Raw genomic sequence first — 14,067 nt, 5'->3', positions numbered from 1 at the left:
GCCGCGGGAGCCCGGCCGCTGGCATACCATACTACACCCAATAAAGGCATGTTCTTATTTCCCCCCTTTCTGCGGATAAGCTTCCTGTGGCCAGGCACTAGAACCTAGGCAATGCTCTGCCTCCATCCAGCCAGGGAGCATGTCATGCACAATGGGACTGATTCTTAGTTGGAGTAAAACAAAAAGGACCAAGTAACTAACTGCACATCGGTCATCTGAGGGTCACTCAGATGCCCGATGTTCAAGCAGATGATTTGATGCTGCCTCCTTACAGAGCAGCTGGCTGGAGTGGTCTATTAACACGAGACTCCTCCTGTGACATTAGCATATGTCACACAGTGGCTGTTCAACAGCGTCCATCTCTAAATGAGGCCCTTAATTCCACTGACACGTTGCTCAGACATTGTGATCATTATGTGGACACATTGACTACCTGGGGGTGCCGTGGTGGGTCTGACGCAGCTGATGGGCGGTGGGTTGGCAGGTTTCTTCGTTTTAATGCTTGGAACGGGTTTTACCAAAGCCACAGTTTCTCTAGAAGTCTAGTGGAAAAGACAGGCCAGGAATAAAAATATAAGTACCAGTTAAATCAAAAATACAATATAATATACATGGTAAACTAATAATACACAGAAATAAACAGGGGTAGTCACTCTGGAGCTGATGCAGTGTGGAATGCAAGCTGCATTGTGTGTTTTCGCACACTGCATATGTTCTAGAGCCAGGTGTATACGCAATTCAGGTCCCGATACAAAGAAAAAAAATCTTGCAATGTACTGAACTTCGGTACATTGCGCATGCGCTGGATTTGTACTGCACATGTGCAATATGGATCCTGCGATCTCAGACTCAGAACGGCTGCTGACGCCAGTAGAGTGACAGTCTGCAGCCATTTGGCGACAGGGAAGGGACAGCGATGTTGCCTCCATTTTGTAGGAGTGCCAATGGAGATTTCCTGGCCTCAGTGACGGAGCTGTAGCGGCTTGTCTGCGCAAACTCATGAGTCACCCAGCCGGCCGATGGTGTCGAAGGAGATATCGATGCTACATTCTTGGACACAGCACTGGATCACCCATGCATGCAGGAGGCATCTACTTATATCAGACACCTCCTGCTGCATTACCTTATGAAAGCACAGTTGCTGCTTCCAAGGAAGCAGCAACTGTGATATCTAATCAACCCATCGGAATCAACCCAACAGTTTAGAGACAGCGTATCGATGTAAGTGCCGGCTATGCAGAGGTGTGCGTATGCATAAACATGCCTGTGTCCAGATGTAACCTAGTGCACCAGGGCTAATGCTAGCGCAGTTGTGCACACTTAACAATGATGGCTGGTCCAGCTGCCGGGATGTGTGCAACTTGGCCTACAGCTGAAACTACTCATTTAGTTCTGTGCATGCAATGCGGGAGCAAATATGGCCGACTTGCATGAAACTTTGCTCCATCTGCTTCTTATGCCTAAGAGCTGTCCCTCCAGAAAATCCCTACACAGATATCCATGGAGCAGGGATGGGAACCTGACAACGTGATTTGTGTCATCATGACCACACTACGCAATGCCTTGAGGTGCGGTATTGTACAGCGAGGGCCTGGCAGTGACGATGCCATTGAATGACCTCAAGGCCCCATCGCAGCCTCTTCACTGGGTGGCTCACTCTGCTACTACATTTGGGGAGGGCAGGCAAGTGTGGGAGGGGGCGGGACCAGTCTCACCTTAGGGACGTAAGACATGTTGGAAACCGGTGTTGGTCCTGCAAGTGGTCGATTAGACACCTGTCCCTTCAGGATTTTCATAGCTTCTTCATGGGGGTCCAATCTGCGCCCAAAAATTTTAGCAGGCTCCTTCCTGTGAACCATACAAAACCACACAGAGATTTTGCCAGGGGTACAAACATTAGATACAGACGGGAGGACATTGGTAATACAAATTGTATGCCTTAAAGTGGCACATTTAAATATATATATATATATATATATGTGTGTGTTATATCGGTGCTATCACATTTTTCACAATACTATGGGCTGGTGTACTATATTTTTGCTCACAATGCGTTTGTCACAGGTAAGCCACATAGACTGGAAGCAGGACTGAGCACTTAAACTCTCATCCTCTTTCATATATTATCACATATTAAATGTCAACTTGCTATATTGCCTCTGGTCTAAGTGTAGCTTGTAGTGAATACACTGCAGCAAAGGAACTAATGGGATCCGGACTGAAAGTCGACAGTAACTAGGTCGACAATGTCTAGGTCGACCACTATTGGTCGACAGTAACTAGGTCGACAGGGTGTCTAGGTCGACAGGGTCTTTAGGTCGACATGTTCTAGGTCGACAGGTCAAAAGGTCGACATGAGTTTTTCACAATTTTTTTCTTTTTTTGAACCTTTTCATACTTAACGATCCACGTGCACTACGATTGGAACGGTAATCTGTGCCGAGCGAAGCGGTAGCGGAGCGAAGGCACCATGCCCGAAGCATGGCGAGCGAACGCGGTGCACTAATTGGGGTTCCCGGTCACTCTACGAAGAAAACGACACCAAAATAACATGAAAAACTCATGTCGACCTTTTGACCTGTCGACCTAGAACATGTCGACCTAAAGACCCTGTCGACCTAGACACCCTGTCGACCTAGTTACTGTCGACCAATAGTGGTCGACCTAGACATTGTCGACCTAGTTACTGTCGACTTTCAATACCACACCCGGAGCTAATACACATATAAGTGGAGGGTTTAGTATAAAATACCTACAATCAAAATCCCGACGGTCAAAATATCGACAACAATTGAGCGACAGTCAAAATCCTGACAAGGTCAAAATGCCAACATTTAAAATGTCGATAGGTCAAAAAGTCGACACTAGTTTTTCATTGTTTTTTGTGAATGTCGACATAGGTCGACATGGACACCGTATAAGTGTACCGTGTCCCCTCGTATGGCTCGCTGCGCTCGCCATGCTTCGGGCATGGTGACTCGCTGCGCTCGGAACACTATTATATTCCCCCTCCAGGTCCACTGGCACAGTTAAGTATGAACAAGTCGGTTTCAATGAAAAACTCATGCTGACTTTTTGACTTGTCGACATTTTAAATGTCGGTATTTTGACTTGTCGGTATTTTGACCTTGTCAGGATTTTGACCGTCGGTCATAGGTTGTCGGTATTTTGACCGTTGAGATTTTGATTGTAGGTAAATTGACTGCATCCCTAAGTGAGGCATTGTAACTTCTTCTATTGACGAACAGATCTCATTAGCTGTCTATGTGTGTCGCCCCCCCCCCGTAGGTGACGCCCTTTATGACATGTGAGATGAGAGCGTTCACGGAACCAAGCATTTTAGAACGTGGAACTGGGAGCTTAAGCTTCAGTTCAGTGGGATTCCAACTCATGTCTAATGTATACGCCTTCAACTCTTACCTTATGGAGTGCTGCCGAGTGAACCCGACGGTCGCATGGGTCCGAGTTTGGTCTGCGGAGCTTGCGTCTCGAGTAAAGGCTGCTGATACTCGAGAGTGTCTGAGTTCCGAGGGGAAGGCATCGGAACGCAGAGATGGGCTGGTGATGCTGCGGAGAGCCGGGAGCGTTAAATACGAGCGTACAGGCAGGGGCCGAACTAGGTAGCAAGCTAGAGGGCCAACATTTCGGGGGGGGGGGAGGTGCCTAAAACATTGCATGAGCCACATCACGTCGCTCATTTAATGTTCGCTGCACTGGCCACCGGCCTTCTTGTGATTTGCATTAAGCACCCCCTTTCTGCACAGGCTAATAATGGGGATACTTGAATTTAGTTAAGCATGTAATACACGAGGCCCAGACCACCATCATCCCCTCCCTGTCCATTCCTCCCATGCCCGGCTGCTATCTACCTGTGCAGAGGAGGATGATATGTATGTGGCGCTGCACTGTAAGGCCATCGTGTGGCGGTATGCTCCCAGTCACTGGCTAAGATTGTCCATTGGAGGGTCAAACATTGATGATTTCTAACCATCGCTAGAAAACAATCGATGGTTCACAATTGTAGATCATTGCTGTGCATGCGCAATGAAGAAATAAGGAACTCTGCACCATCAGACCTTCTCCATCAATGGTAAAGCCATCACCAGTAAATTATCTATGGTTGCTAACCATCAATGGTCGATGGTCAACTCTATCAGTGGCACATGGGAGCACTGGCAGCATGATGTGACTGCTATCCCACTCCTCATAACAACGCCATCCCACCTGCAAAAACTAGCAATGGAGAAGAGGGATAAATTACAGAGGGTTCAGCGGGCGTCTATAATTACATGGAGGGCCCAAGGGATTGGGGAATTAACTTTAGGGTGAATGTTACAGTGGGGCTGAGGTGAATAATTAACAGGAGGTGGGCGAAGGGAGGGGAAAATGAGTGTCATGGTAGTGGATGAGGGAGGGTCAATGAAGAAATGGGGTATGAGCGAAGGTGGAATTATTTAAGGGTTGGGTATGAGTGATGGTGGAATGAGTTCAGGGCTGATGGGTGAGGGAGGGCGAATGTGGGATGGATGGTCAATGAATTACAGGATGGGGGTGAAGGAGGGAAAGTAAAGTTCCGGATCGGGGGTGAAGGAGGGGGAAGAATTACAGGGTGGAGGTGAAGGAGGGGGATGAATTATAATGTTGGGGTGAAGGTGTCACGATCCGGGTATCTGGACGCCATTTCTTACCCATCAGATGCCTCCTAAGGCTGGCTCAGCGCTCCAGCACCGGATCCCGTCTGTTATCCTAATGTTCACATTCCTGCATCCTCTCCTGTCTCTCTGAGACGCTGTCACAGTAACGCCATAATACATCTGGCATGGCGTCTCCCGCGGCCTCCGCCGCCGTCCCTGAGCTTCTGCATGCAGAGTGTCAGAGTGGATTACGTCAGCCGCGGCCTCCGCTGTGTCCGCGTGGTTGGATGTGCACTTGTCTGCCTGGCGTCTCCTGTCTCCAGTGGCCGGCGCCGCCATTACTGTTTTCATTACCACATGGATTACAAACCAAACTTCCCTCCAAGTGTCTGCATGGGCGCAGCCATCTTGGATTCTGTCAGCTGATCATTTCCTCCAATCTGTTGTCAGTATTGTTAATCTGCATAATTGCCTAGCCAATCCCTTCCTTGCTGCAGGTATAAATACACTGTGCCTGAGCAAGGAAGGCGTCAGTGCTTTGGTTGTCAAACCTAGTTCCTGTTTGTCTCTCTCCTGTGATTGTCTTCCAGGTTCCAGCTCCTGTCTCAAGACTTCCACCATAGAGACCCGCACCAGCATTCCACCTGCGGTGTAGCCTGACTCTCCGATCCATTTTGGATTCATCTGTTTCCAGCCACAACTTTACCTGCTTCCAGCCCAGCTTCCAGCAGAGTACAGCTTCTCTTAAAGGGCCGGTGTCCTTTCTACAGTTTACCACTCTCCACCGGTATTATTATTTCTCCGCTCTCAAATTCTACATTTCATTCATATTGCATCGCTCTCAAGCTTCATTTATTATTTAACTGGTTCCAGCCAGTATCCACTCCGTGCCAACATCTGTCTGGTTCCAACCAGAACCCACAGCAGCTATTTTATTTACAGCAGTCCAGCTTTCCCTGGAACACCAGCTGGTACGATCCTGGGCTTTCTTCATTGCTACAGTCGGGCCTGGTAAGGACTTTCCAACTCGCAGATAATAAGAACTGTCTCATACTACCAGAGCTCTGTGGTCCCTGCCACCCTGTAGTACCCAGGAACTGTATTATTTCTCTGCTGATTTTATGTTTCTTTTACTGCTACTGTGATGCATGGAGTTTGTCATAAATAAACATCATTGACTTTTATTCAAGTTGTCGTGGTCACGCCTTCGGGCGGTTATTCTTCATGTTACTTACATGTCCAGGGGTCTGATACAACCTCCCAGGTTCCGGTACATCTCAGCCCCTACAACTGAGGCTGCCTCCTGTCAGCTCAGGCCCTCAGTTGTGACAGTAAGCACTGACCTAATGAATCCAGCCGGAGACCAGGATCAAGCGGCCAGGCCGATGCAAGAACTGGCAGCCCGACTAGAACATCAGGAGGCTGCACAGGGCCACATCATCCGCTGTCTCCAGGATCTCTCTACTCGGCTGGATGGGATTCAGACAACTCTCCGTGGATCAGGCGCGTCTGGTGCGTCAACCACAGTGACTCCAGCTATAACCCCACCCACCTTACCCATTTCTGCTCCACGTCTTCATCTTCCAACGCCAGCAAAATTTTACGGATCTCCAAGATTCTGCAGGGGATTTCTCAACCAGTGTGAGATTCAGTTTGAGCTACAACCTGGCAATTTTCCCAGTGACCGTACAAAAATTGCCTACATTATTTCTCTTCTCAGTGGCTCAGCCCTTGATTGGGCATCACCGTTATGGGAGAGGTCCGACACCCTGCTATCTTCTTACACTGCATTCGTGTCAACAGTCAGGCGCATCTTCGACGAGCCAGGCCGGGTAACCTCAGCTTCATCCGAGATTCTCCGTTTACGCCAGGGGTCACGTACTGTAGGACAATATCTGATACAGTTCCAGATCCTGGCATCCGAACTGGTCTGGAACGACGAGGCCCTGTATGCTGCATTCTGGCATGGCTTATCTGAGCGTATTAAAGATGAGTTAGCTACCAGAGACTTACCTTCCAAGTTAGATGAGCTAATCTCACTCTGCACGAAAGTTGATTTACGTTTCAGAGAGAGAGCAACTGATCGTGGAAGATCATCTGCTCCAAAATCTTCTGCTCCTCCTCCTCGCCAACTGTCACCATCTAAAGATGAGCCCATGCAAATTGGCCGTTCCCGTTTAACTCCTGCTGAGCGCCGAAGACGTCTCTCCGAGTCTCTCTGTCTTTACTGTGCAGCTCCGTCTCACACCATCAATGCCTGTCCCGAACGTCCGGGAAAACTCCAAACCCTAGCTCGCCCAGGAGAGGGCCGGCTAGGAGTAATGATCTCCTCTCCATCTCCTCATGATTGTAATCTCCCAGTGTCGCTCCAAATTGCTCAACGTTATCGGAACGTCATTGCCCTCCTTGATTCCGGAGCAGCTGGGAACTTTATTACCGAAGCCTGTGTTAAACGGTGGTCCCTACCCACCGAGAGACTTCCTTCGTCCATCTCCTTAACTGCCGTGGATGGCAGCAAGATTTTTGATACAGTTATTTCTCTAAGGACTCTACCAGTTCGTCTGAGAGTGGGAGTTCTTCATTCCGAACTTATTTCTTTTTTAGTGATTCCAAGAGCCACACATCCTGTGGTCCTGGGCCTTCCATGGCTCCGTCTTCACAATCCTACAATTGATTGGACGACTACGCAGATTCTGGCATGGGGTTCCTCCTGTGCTGAGACATGTTTGTTTAAAGTATTGCCTGTCTGTTCTTCCTCCCCCAGGTCGTCTGATGTTCCACCTCCTCCATATCAAGATTTCACGGATGTGTTCAGTAAAGCTTCTGCTGATATCCTTCCTCCTCATAGAGAATGGGACTGCCCGATTGATCTCGTTCCAGGGAAGGTTCCACCTCGAGGCCGAACTTATCCGTTGTCTCTGCCTGAGACGCATTCTATGGAGGAATACATTAAAGAGAACCTAGCAAAGGGGTTCATTCGACCTTCTTCTTCTCCAGCCGGCGCAGGCTTCTTTTTTGTAAAGAAGAAAGATGGTGGTCTGCGGCCGTGCATCGACTACAGAGGTTTGAACGACATTACCATCAAGAACCGCTATCCTTTACCCCTGATTACTGAGCTCTTTGATAGAGTTAGCGGAGCTACCATCTTCACAAAGCTGGACTTGAGAGGTGCATACAATCTCATCCGGATCCGTGAGGGTGACGAGTGGAAGACCGCCTTTAACACCCGTGACGGACATTATGAGTACCTCGTCATGCCCTTCGGATTGAGCAATGCTCCAGCTGTCTTCCAGCATTTTGTCAATGAGATCTTCAGAGACATTCTATACCGTCATGTCGTGGTCTATCTAGACGATATCCTCATTTTTGCCAACGATTTAGAGGAACATCGTTTTTGGGTTAAAGAGGTTCTGTCCCGTCTCCGTGTCAATCATCTCTATTGCAAATTAGAGAAATGCGTCTTTGAAGTCAAGTCCATTCCGTTTCTAGGGTACATTGTGTCCGGTTCCGGACTAGAGATGGATCCTGAGAAACTACAAGCAATCCAAAATTGGCCGGTACCCTTAACCCTCAAAGGGGTCCAGAGGTTCTTAGGGTTCGCCAACTATTACCGAAAGTTTATACGAGACTTTTCCACCATTGTGGCGCCTATTACTGCTTTCACTAAGAAGGGTGCTAACCCGTCCAAGTGGTCTGAAGAAGCCATGCAAGCATTTCATCTGTTGAAACAAAGGTTCATCTCTGCGCCTGTTCTGAAACAGCCTGACATCGACTCTCCTTTCATCTTAGAGGTGGATGCCTCCTCCGTTGGAGTAGGAGCGGTGTTATCTCAGAGGGCTAAAGATGGCCATTTACACCCTTGCAGTTTCTTCTCCCGGAAGTTCTCCCCAGCTGAGCGCAACTATGCCATTGGCGACCAGGAGTTGCTAGCCATCAAGCTCGCTCTAGAAGAGTGGAGGTATCTGTTGGAGGGAGCTTCTCATTCAATCACCATACTTACAGACCACAAGAACCTTTTATATCTGAAAGGCGCACAATGTCTCAACCCTCGTCAGGCCAGATGGGCACTTTTCTTTTCCAGGTTCGACTTTAAACTCCAGTTCTGTCCGGGCTCTCAGAATCGCAAGGCCGATGCCCTTTCCCGCTCATGGGAGCAAGAAAATGAGTCAGAGTCTTCAGACAAGCATCCTATTATAAATCCGTTGGCATTCTCCACGGTAGGGATGGACTCTACGCCCCCATCAGGGAAAAGTTTTGTGAAACCGATGCTAAGGAAGAAGCTCATGCATTGGGCCCATGCTTCCCGTTTTGCCGGACATACAGGTATCCAAAAAACCCTGGAGTTTATCTCTAGGTCCTATTGGTGGCCAACTCTGAAAAAGGACGTCTTGGAGTTTATTGCATCTTGCCCAAAGTGTGCTCAACATAAGGTATCCCGCCAGTCGCCTGCGGGGCAACTGGTTCCACTATCTGTTCCCCGTCGACCTTGGACCCATTTGTCGATGGATTTTATTACAGATTTACCCATGTGCAACAAGTTCAATACCATCTGGGTGGTAGTTGACCGGTTCACCAAGATGGCACACTTCATTCCTCTCACCGGTCTTCCGTCAGCTTCCAAGTTGGCTCAAGTATTCATACAAGAGATCTTCCGACTCCACGGTCTTCCTGAAGAAATTATCTCAGATCGAGGAGTTCAATTCACAGCCAAATTCTGGCGAAGTTTATGTCAAGTCCTCCAAGTCAAGCTAAAGTTTTCCACGGCTTACCATCCTCAGACCAATGGTCAAACCGAGAGGGTGAATCAGGACTTGGAGGCCTTCCTCCGCATCTATGTGTCCTCCTCTCAAGATGACTGGGTTCAATTACTTCCCTGGGCCGAGTTCTGTCATAACAACCAGTATCATTCTTCGTCTGCTTCAACACTATTCTTCACTAACTTTGGATTCCACCCTAAAGTCCCTGAGTTCCAACCGCTTCCAGCAACTTCTGTTCCCGCAGTGGATATCACCTTGCATCAGTTTGCCAATATCTGGAAGAGCGTACGATCAGCTCTGCTCAAGGCATCGTTCAGGTACAAGAAGTTTGCAGATACGAAGCGTCGAGCAGTTCCTGCTCTCAAGGTGGTTGATCGGGTATGGTTATCCACGAAGAATTTGAGGTTAAGAGTTCCCAGTATGAAGTTTGCACCTCGCTATATCGGTCCTTTCAAGATTGAACAAGTCATCAATCCTGTTGCTTACAGACTCCAGTTGCCTCCCTTCTTAAAAATACCCAGGACATTCCATGTTTCCCTGTTGAAACCGCTGATCTTAAATCGGTTTCATTCCTCACTTCCTCCAACTCCGAAAGTCCAAACTCAACGAGGCGTTGAGTATGAAGTGGCTAAGATCCTGGACTCACGTCACCGTTACGGTCAACTACAATATCTTATTGACTGGAAGGGTTACGGCCCTGAGGAACGTTCATGGACCAATGCTTCTGATGTCCATGCTCCTGCCTTGGTCCGGAGATTCCATTCCAAGTTTCCTCAAAAGCCAAAGAAGTGTCCTGGGGCCACTCCTAAAGGGAGGGGTGCTGTCACGATCCGGGTATCTGGACGCCATTTCTTACCCATCAGATGCCTCCTAAGGCTGGCTCAGCGCTCCAGCACCGGATCCCGTCTGTTATCCTAATGTTCACATTCCTGCATCCTCTCCTGTCTCTCTGAGACGCTGTCACAGTAACGCCATAATACATCTGGCATGGCGTCTCCCGCGGCCTCCGCCGCCGTCCCTGAGCTTCTGCATGCAGAGTGTCAGAGTGGATTACGTCAGCCGCGGCCTCCGCTGTGTCCGCGTGGTTGGATGTGCACTTGTCTGCCTGGCGTCTCCTGTCTCCAGTGGCCGGCGCCGCCATTACTGTTTTCATTACCACATGGATTACAAACCAAACTTCCCTCCAAGTGTCTGCATGGGCGCAGCCATCTTGGATTCTGTCAGCTGATCATTTCCTCCAATCTGTTGTCAGTATTGTTAATCTGCATAATTGCCTAGCCAATCCCTTCCTTGCTGCAGGTATAAATACACTGTGCCTGAGCAAGGAAGGCGTCAGTGCTTTGGTTGTCAAACCTAGTTCCTGTTTGTCTCTCTCCTGTGATTGTCTTCCAGGTTCCAGCTCCTGTCTCAAGACTTCCACCATAGAGACCCGCACCAGCATTCCACCTGCGGTGTAGCCTGACTCTCCGATCCATTTTGGATTCATCTGTTTCCAGCCACAACTTTACCTGCTTCCAGCCCAGCTTCCAGCAGAGTACAGCTTCTCTTAAAGGGTCGGTGTCCTTTCTACAGTTTACCACTCTCCACCGGTATTATTATTTCTCCGCTCTCAAATTCTACATTTCATTCATATTGCATCGCTCTCAAGCTTCATTTATTATTTAACTGGTTCCAGCCAGTATCCACTCCGTGCCAACATCTGTCTGGTTCCAACCAGAACCCACAGCAGCTATTTTATTTACAGCAGTCCAGCTTTCCCTGGAACACCAGCTGGTACGATCCTGGGCTTTCTTCATTGCTACAGTCGGGCCTGGTAAGGACTTTCCAACTCGCAGATAATAAGAACTGTCTCATACTACCAGAGCTCTGTGGTCCCTGCCACCCTGTAGTACCCAGGAACTGTATTATTTCTCTGCTGATTTTATGTTTCTTTTACTACTACTGTGATGCATGGAGTTTGTCATAAATAAACATCATTGACTTTTATTCAAGTTGTCGTGGTCACGCCTTCGGGCGGTTATTCTTCATGTTACTTACATGTCCAGGGGTCTGATACAACCTCCCAGGTTCCGGTACATCTCAGCCCCTACAACTGAGGCTGCCTCCCGTCAGCTCAGGCCCTCAGTTGTGACAGAAGGAAGTGAATGAATTGCAGGATGGGGGTGAGGAGGGGAATGAATTACAGGGTGGGGGTGAAGGAGAAAAATGAATTATAGGGTGGGGGGTGAAGGAACGTAATGAATTACAGAGTGGGGTGAAGGAGGGGGCTGTATTACAGGATGGGGTGAAGGAAGTGAATGAATTAAAAAGTGGGGGTGAAGGAGGGGGATGAATTACAGGATGGGGTGAAGGAAGTGAATGAATTACAAAGTGGGGGTGAAGGAGGGGGATGAATTACAGGATGGGGTGAAGGAAGTGAATGAATTACAAAGTGGGGGTGAAGGAGGGGGATGAATTACAGGATGGGGTGAAGGAAGTGAATGAATTACAAAGTGGGGGTGAAGGAGGGGGATGAATTACAGGATGGGCTGAAGGAAGTGAATGAATTACAAAGTGGGGGTGAAGGAGGGGGATGAATTACAGGATGGGGTGAAGGAAGTGAATGAATTACAAAGTAGGGGTGAAGGGGGGGGTGAATTACAGGATGGGATGAAAGATGGGAATGAATCACAGGGTTAGAGACTTAGCCACAGCCAGAATGACTTGCTAGGACCTTTAAGTGAGTATACTGGTGTTACCATAACTGTGAAGAGACAGAGGAGTGAGAGACATAGAGTGTCGCACTACGCAAAATTGTCATCTCTGACCCCAAGTGAAACTGCTGCCTGTGCAACTAAGTAACTTGCTGGGAGTAAAGTTGGAAGATCCAAATACATTTGTTTTCCTCTATGAGATGGCCTGGCTCCCACTTATTTCATCACTGGTAACCGTACAACACCTGCTGCACCTGCACCACATGTGCTCTGCTGCTATTATACCCGCGTGTGCATTGACAAATATCTGCTGTTCACTTACAGGAGCCTGAGGTGAGAGAGGCGGAGATACAGCCAGGTGGTTGACTCAAGATTACCCCATGGGTAGCTGTAATGGAGAAATACACCGCCCACTAGAACATTAGGGGGCAAATATAGAGTTTCACAACCCACCTTATAGGAGCAGCCACAGGTCTGGTCCCACCTGGCTGCTTGTACTGGTTAATTATATCCTTAATATTGTGTGTTGGGTCAGTAAAATGCTCGGAATTCAGAGTGCTGTGATGGATGAGATCTTCCGGCCTGTGGTGGTTGGAATGACCTACAACAAAAACGTACAGCAGCAAAAATAATAGTGAATGCAAAGTGTAAAACCAAATCCTTTTCATTATTCATCTAATTATAATGTTTTATAATACACAAGTGATGCTAACTTCCCTGTAGTCTATGGGTTAAATTTACTAAGATGGGAGTTCTACTTAAGATGGGATGTTGCCCATAGCAACCAATCAGATTCTACTTCTCATTTATCTAGCACCTTCTAGAAGATAATACCTGGAATCAGGTTGGTTGCTATGGGAAACATCCCATCTTAAATAGAACTCCAATCTTAGTAAATTTACCCCTATTTCTGTAGAAAGAGTGAATTTGGCTACAAGTGGTAAGTTCTAATGACACCGATTCTGTGAATTACAGGGCTCAGTACACCTCCCCCTGAATCATCAAAACCTGACTGCATTCGACCCTTCAGAATGGAACACCATAGAGCTTCTGTGGTAGGTGCACCTTGTGCCTGGCACAGAACTGCGTGCCAGATGGTTGAGTAGAAGAAACATATTGCATTATGGCCAGGGGAATGGCATTGCATAGTGTGTGTGGCCATTAACATCCTGAAGCAAATTAAAATGGCGCCCAAAGAAGATAGCTCACCAGGCCTGGAATTGATGGAGTTCTCTCTGGTGGAGGCTGTAGGTGTTCTGTAGAATGATCCATTCACAGCATTCCTCTGCGAATAAAATAGGGATAGAGTTTTAAAAATATTGGTTCCATTATAAGTTGCAAACTTATTGTATGAGGGCTGCCATGTTTCTTCCTTTCTGAAAGTGCAAGGCCTTTATGGAATCCTTTCATATATATCTTATACTAAGAAGCTAATGTTCTCTGAAGGATGTTCCATGCTAAAGAAACCCTGTGTACGAGAAGATGCCACTACTCAGTGACATGCATGGGTGGTAAAATTGGAGAGGTTTGCCAGTTTGGTGTATGGTAGACCTGGCGTCATGCTGAGGCCTGTGAGTGCTGCCAGAGAGTGATGTGGTTCAATGTCGATCTTCTGATGGCGATAATAATAATAATATGACCAGTGTTGAACAGGTTGTCAACAATGGTGGCCAAAAACTTCAGTATGGGGCCAATCGCTGGTAATTTCAGCTAGTGTGAAGCCAGCAGTGTTATAACCTTTTACAAACCTTCCACCCAGCAAAATGATGTCCATTTGCACCAAGTAAAAATGTCACTGACATGAAATTTTGTTGCACGACTTTCGAGCTGAGTTTATCCTGTACTTGCGCTAAATGGTGGTAGGAGAGGCAGGACAGGGGTGTTCCCATGTAAGGCAAGTCCACTAGACGCGTAGACACGTCAACAAGTGTCCATGTTGATGATGATGACAGCTGCATTTTTTGGGCCTGAAGTCGGTATACA

The 14,067-nt window shown here is 47.9% G+C and overlaps 1 protein-coding gene across 1 annotated transcript in view; it reads right to left on the bottom strand.

Annotated features, from left to right (window-relative positions):
* The window catches only part of MYO15A (myosin XVA), a 192,311-nt gene that overhangs the window by 87,930 nt on the left and 90,314 nt on the right, over window positions 1-14,067 (bottom strand). The window contains exons 37-40 of the mRNA XM_063932826.1: window positions 13,294-13,369; window positions 12,538-12,685; window positions 1,716-1,848; window positions 434-542 (exon numbers count right to left, since the gene is read on the bottom strand). Coding sequence (XP_063788896.1) covers window positions 434-542; window positions 1,716-1,848; window positions 12,538-12,685; window positions 13,294-13,369 — 466 coding nt within the window. The remainder of the gene's footprint in view (window positions 1-433; window positions 543-1,715; window positions 1,849-12,537; window positions 12,686-13,293; window positions 13,370-14,067) is intronic.

The sequence above is a fragment of the Pseudophryne corroboree genome, chromosome 7 (assembly GCF_028390025.1).
Source record: "Pseudophryne corroboree isolate aPseCor3 chromosome 7, aPseCor3.hap2, whole genome shotgun sequence".
Taxonomy (NCBI): domain Eukaryota; kingdom Metazoa; phylum Chordata; class Amphibia; order Anura; family Myobatrachidae; genus Pseudophryne; species Pseudophryne corroboree.
This window is presented reverse-complemented; position numbering and strand designations above follow the sequence as displayed.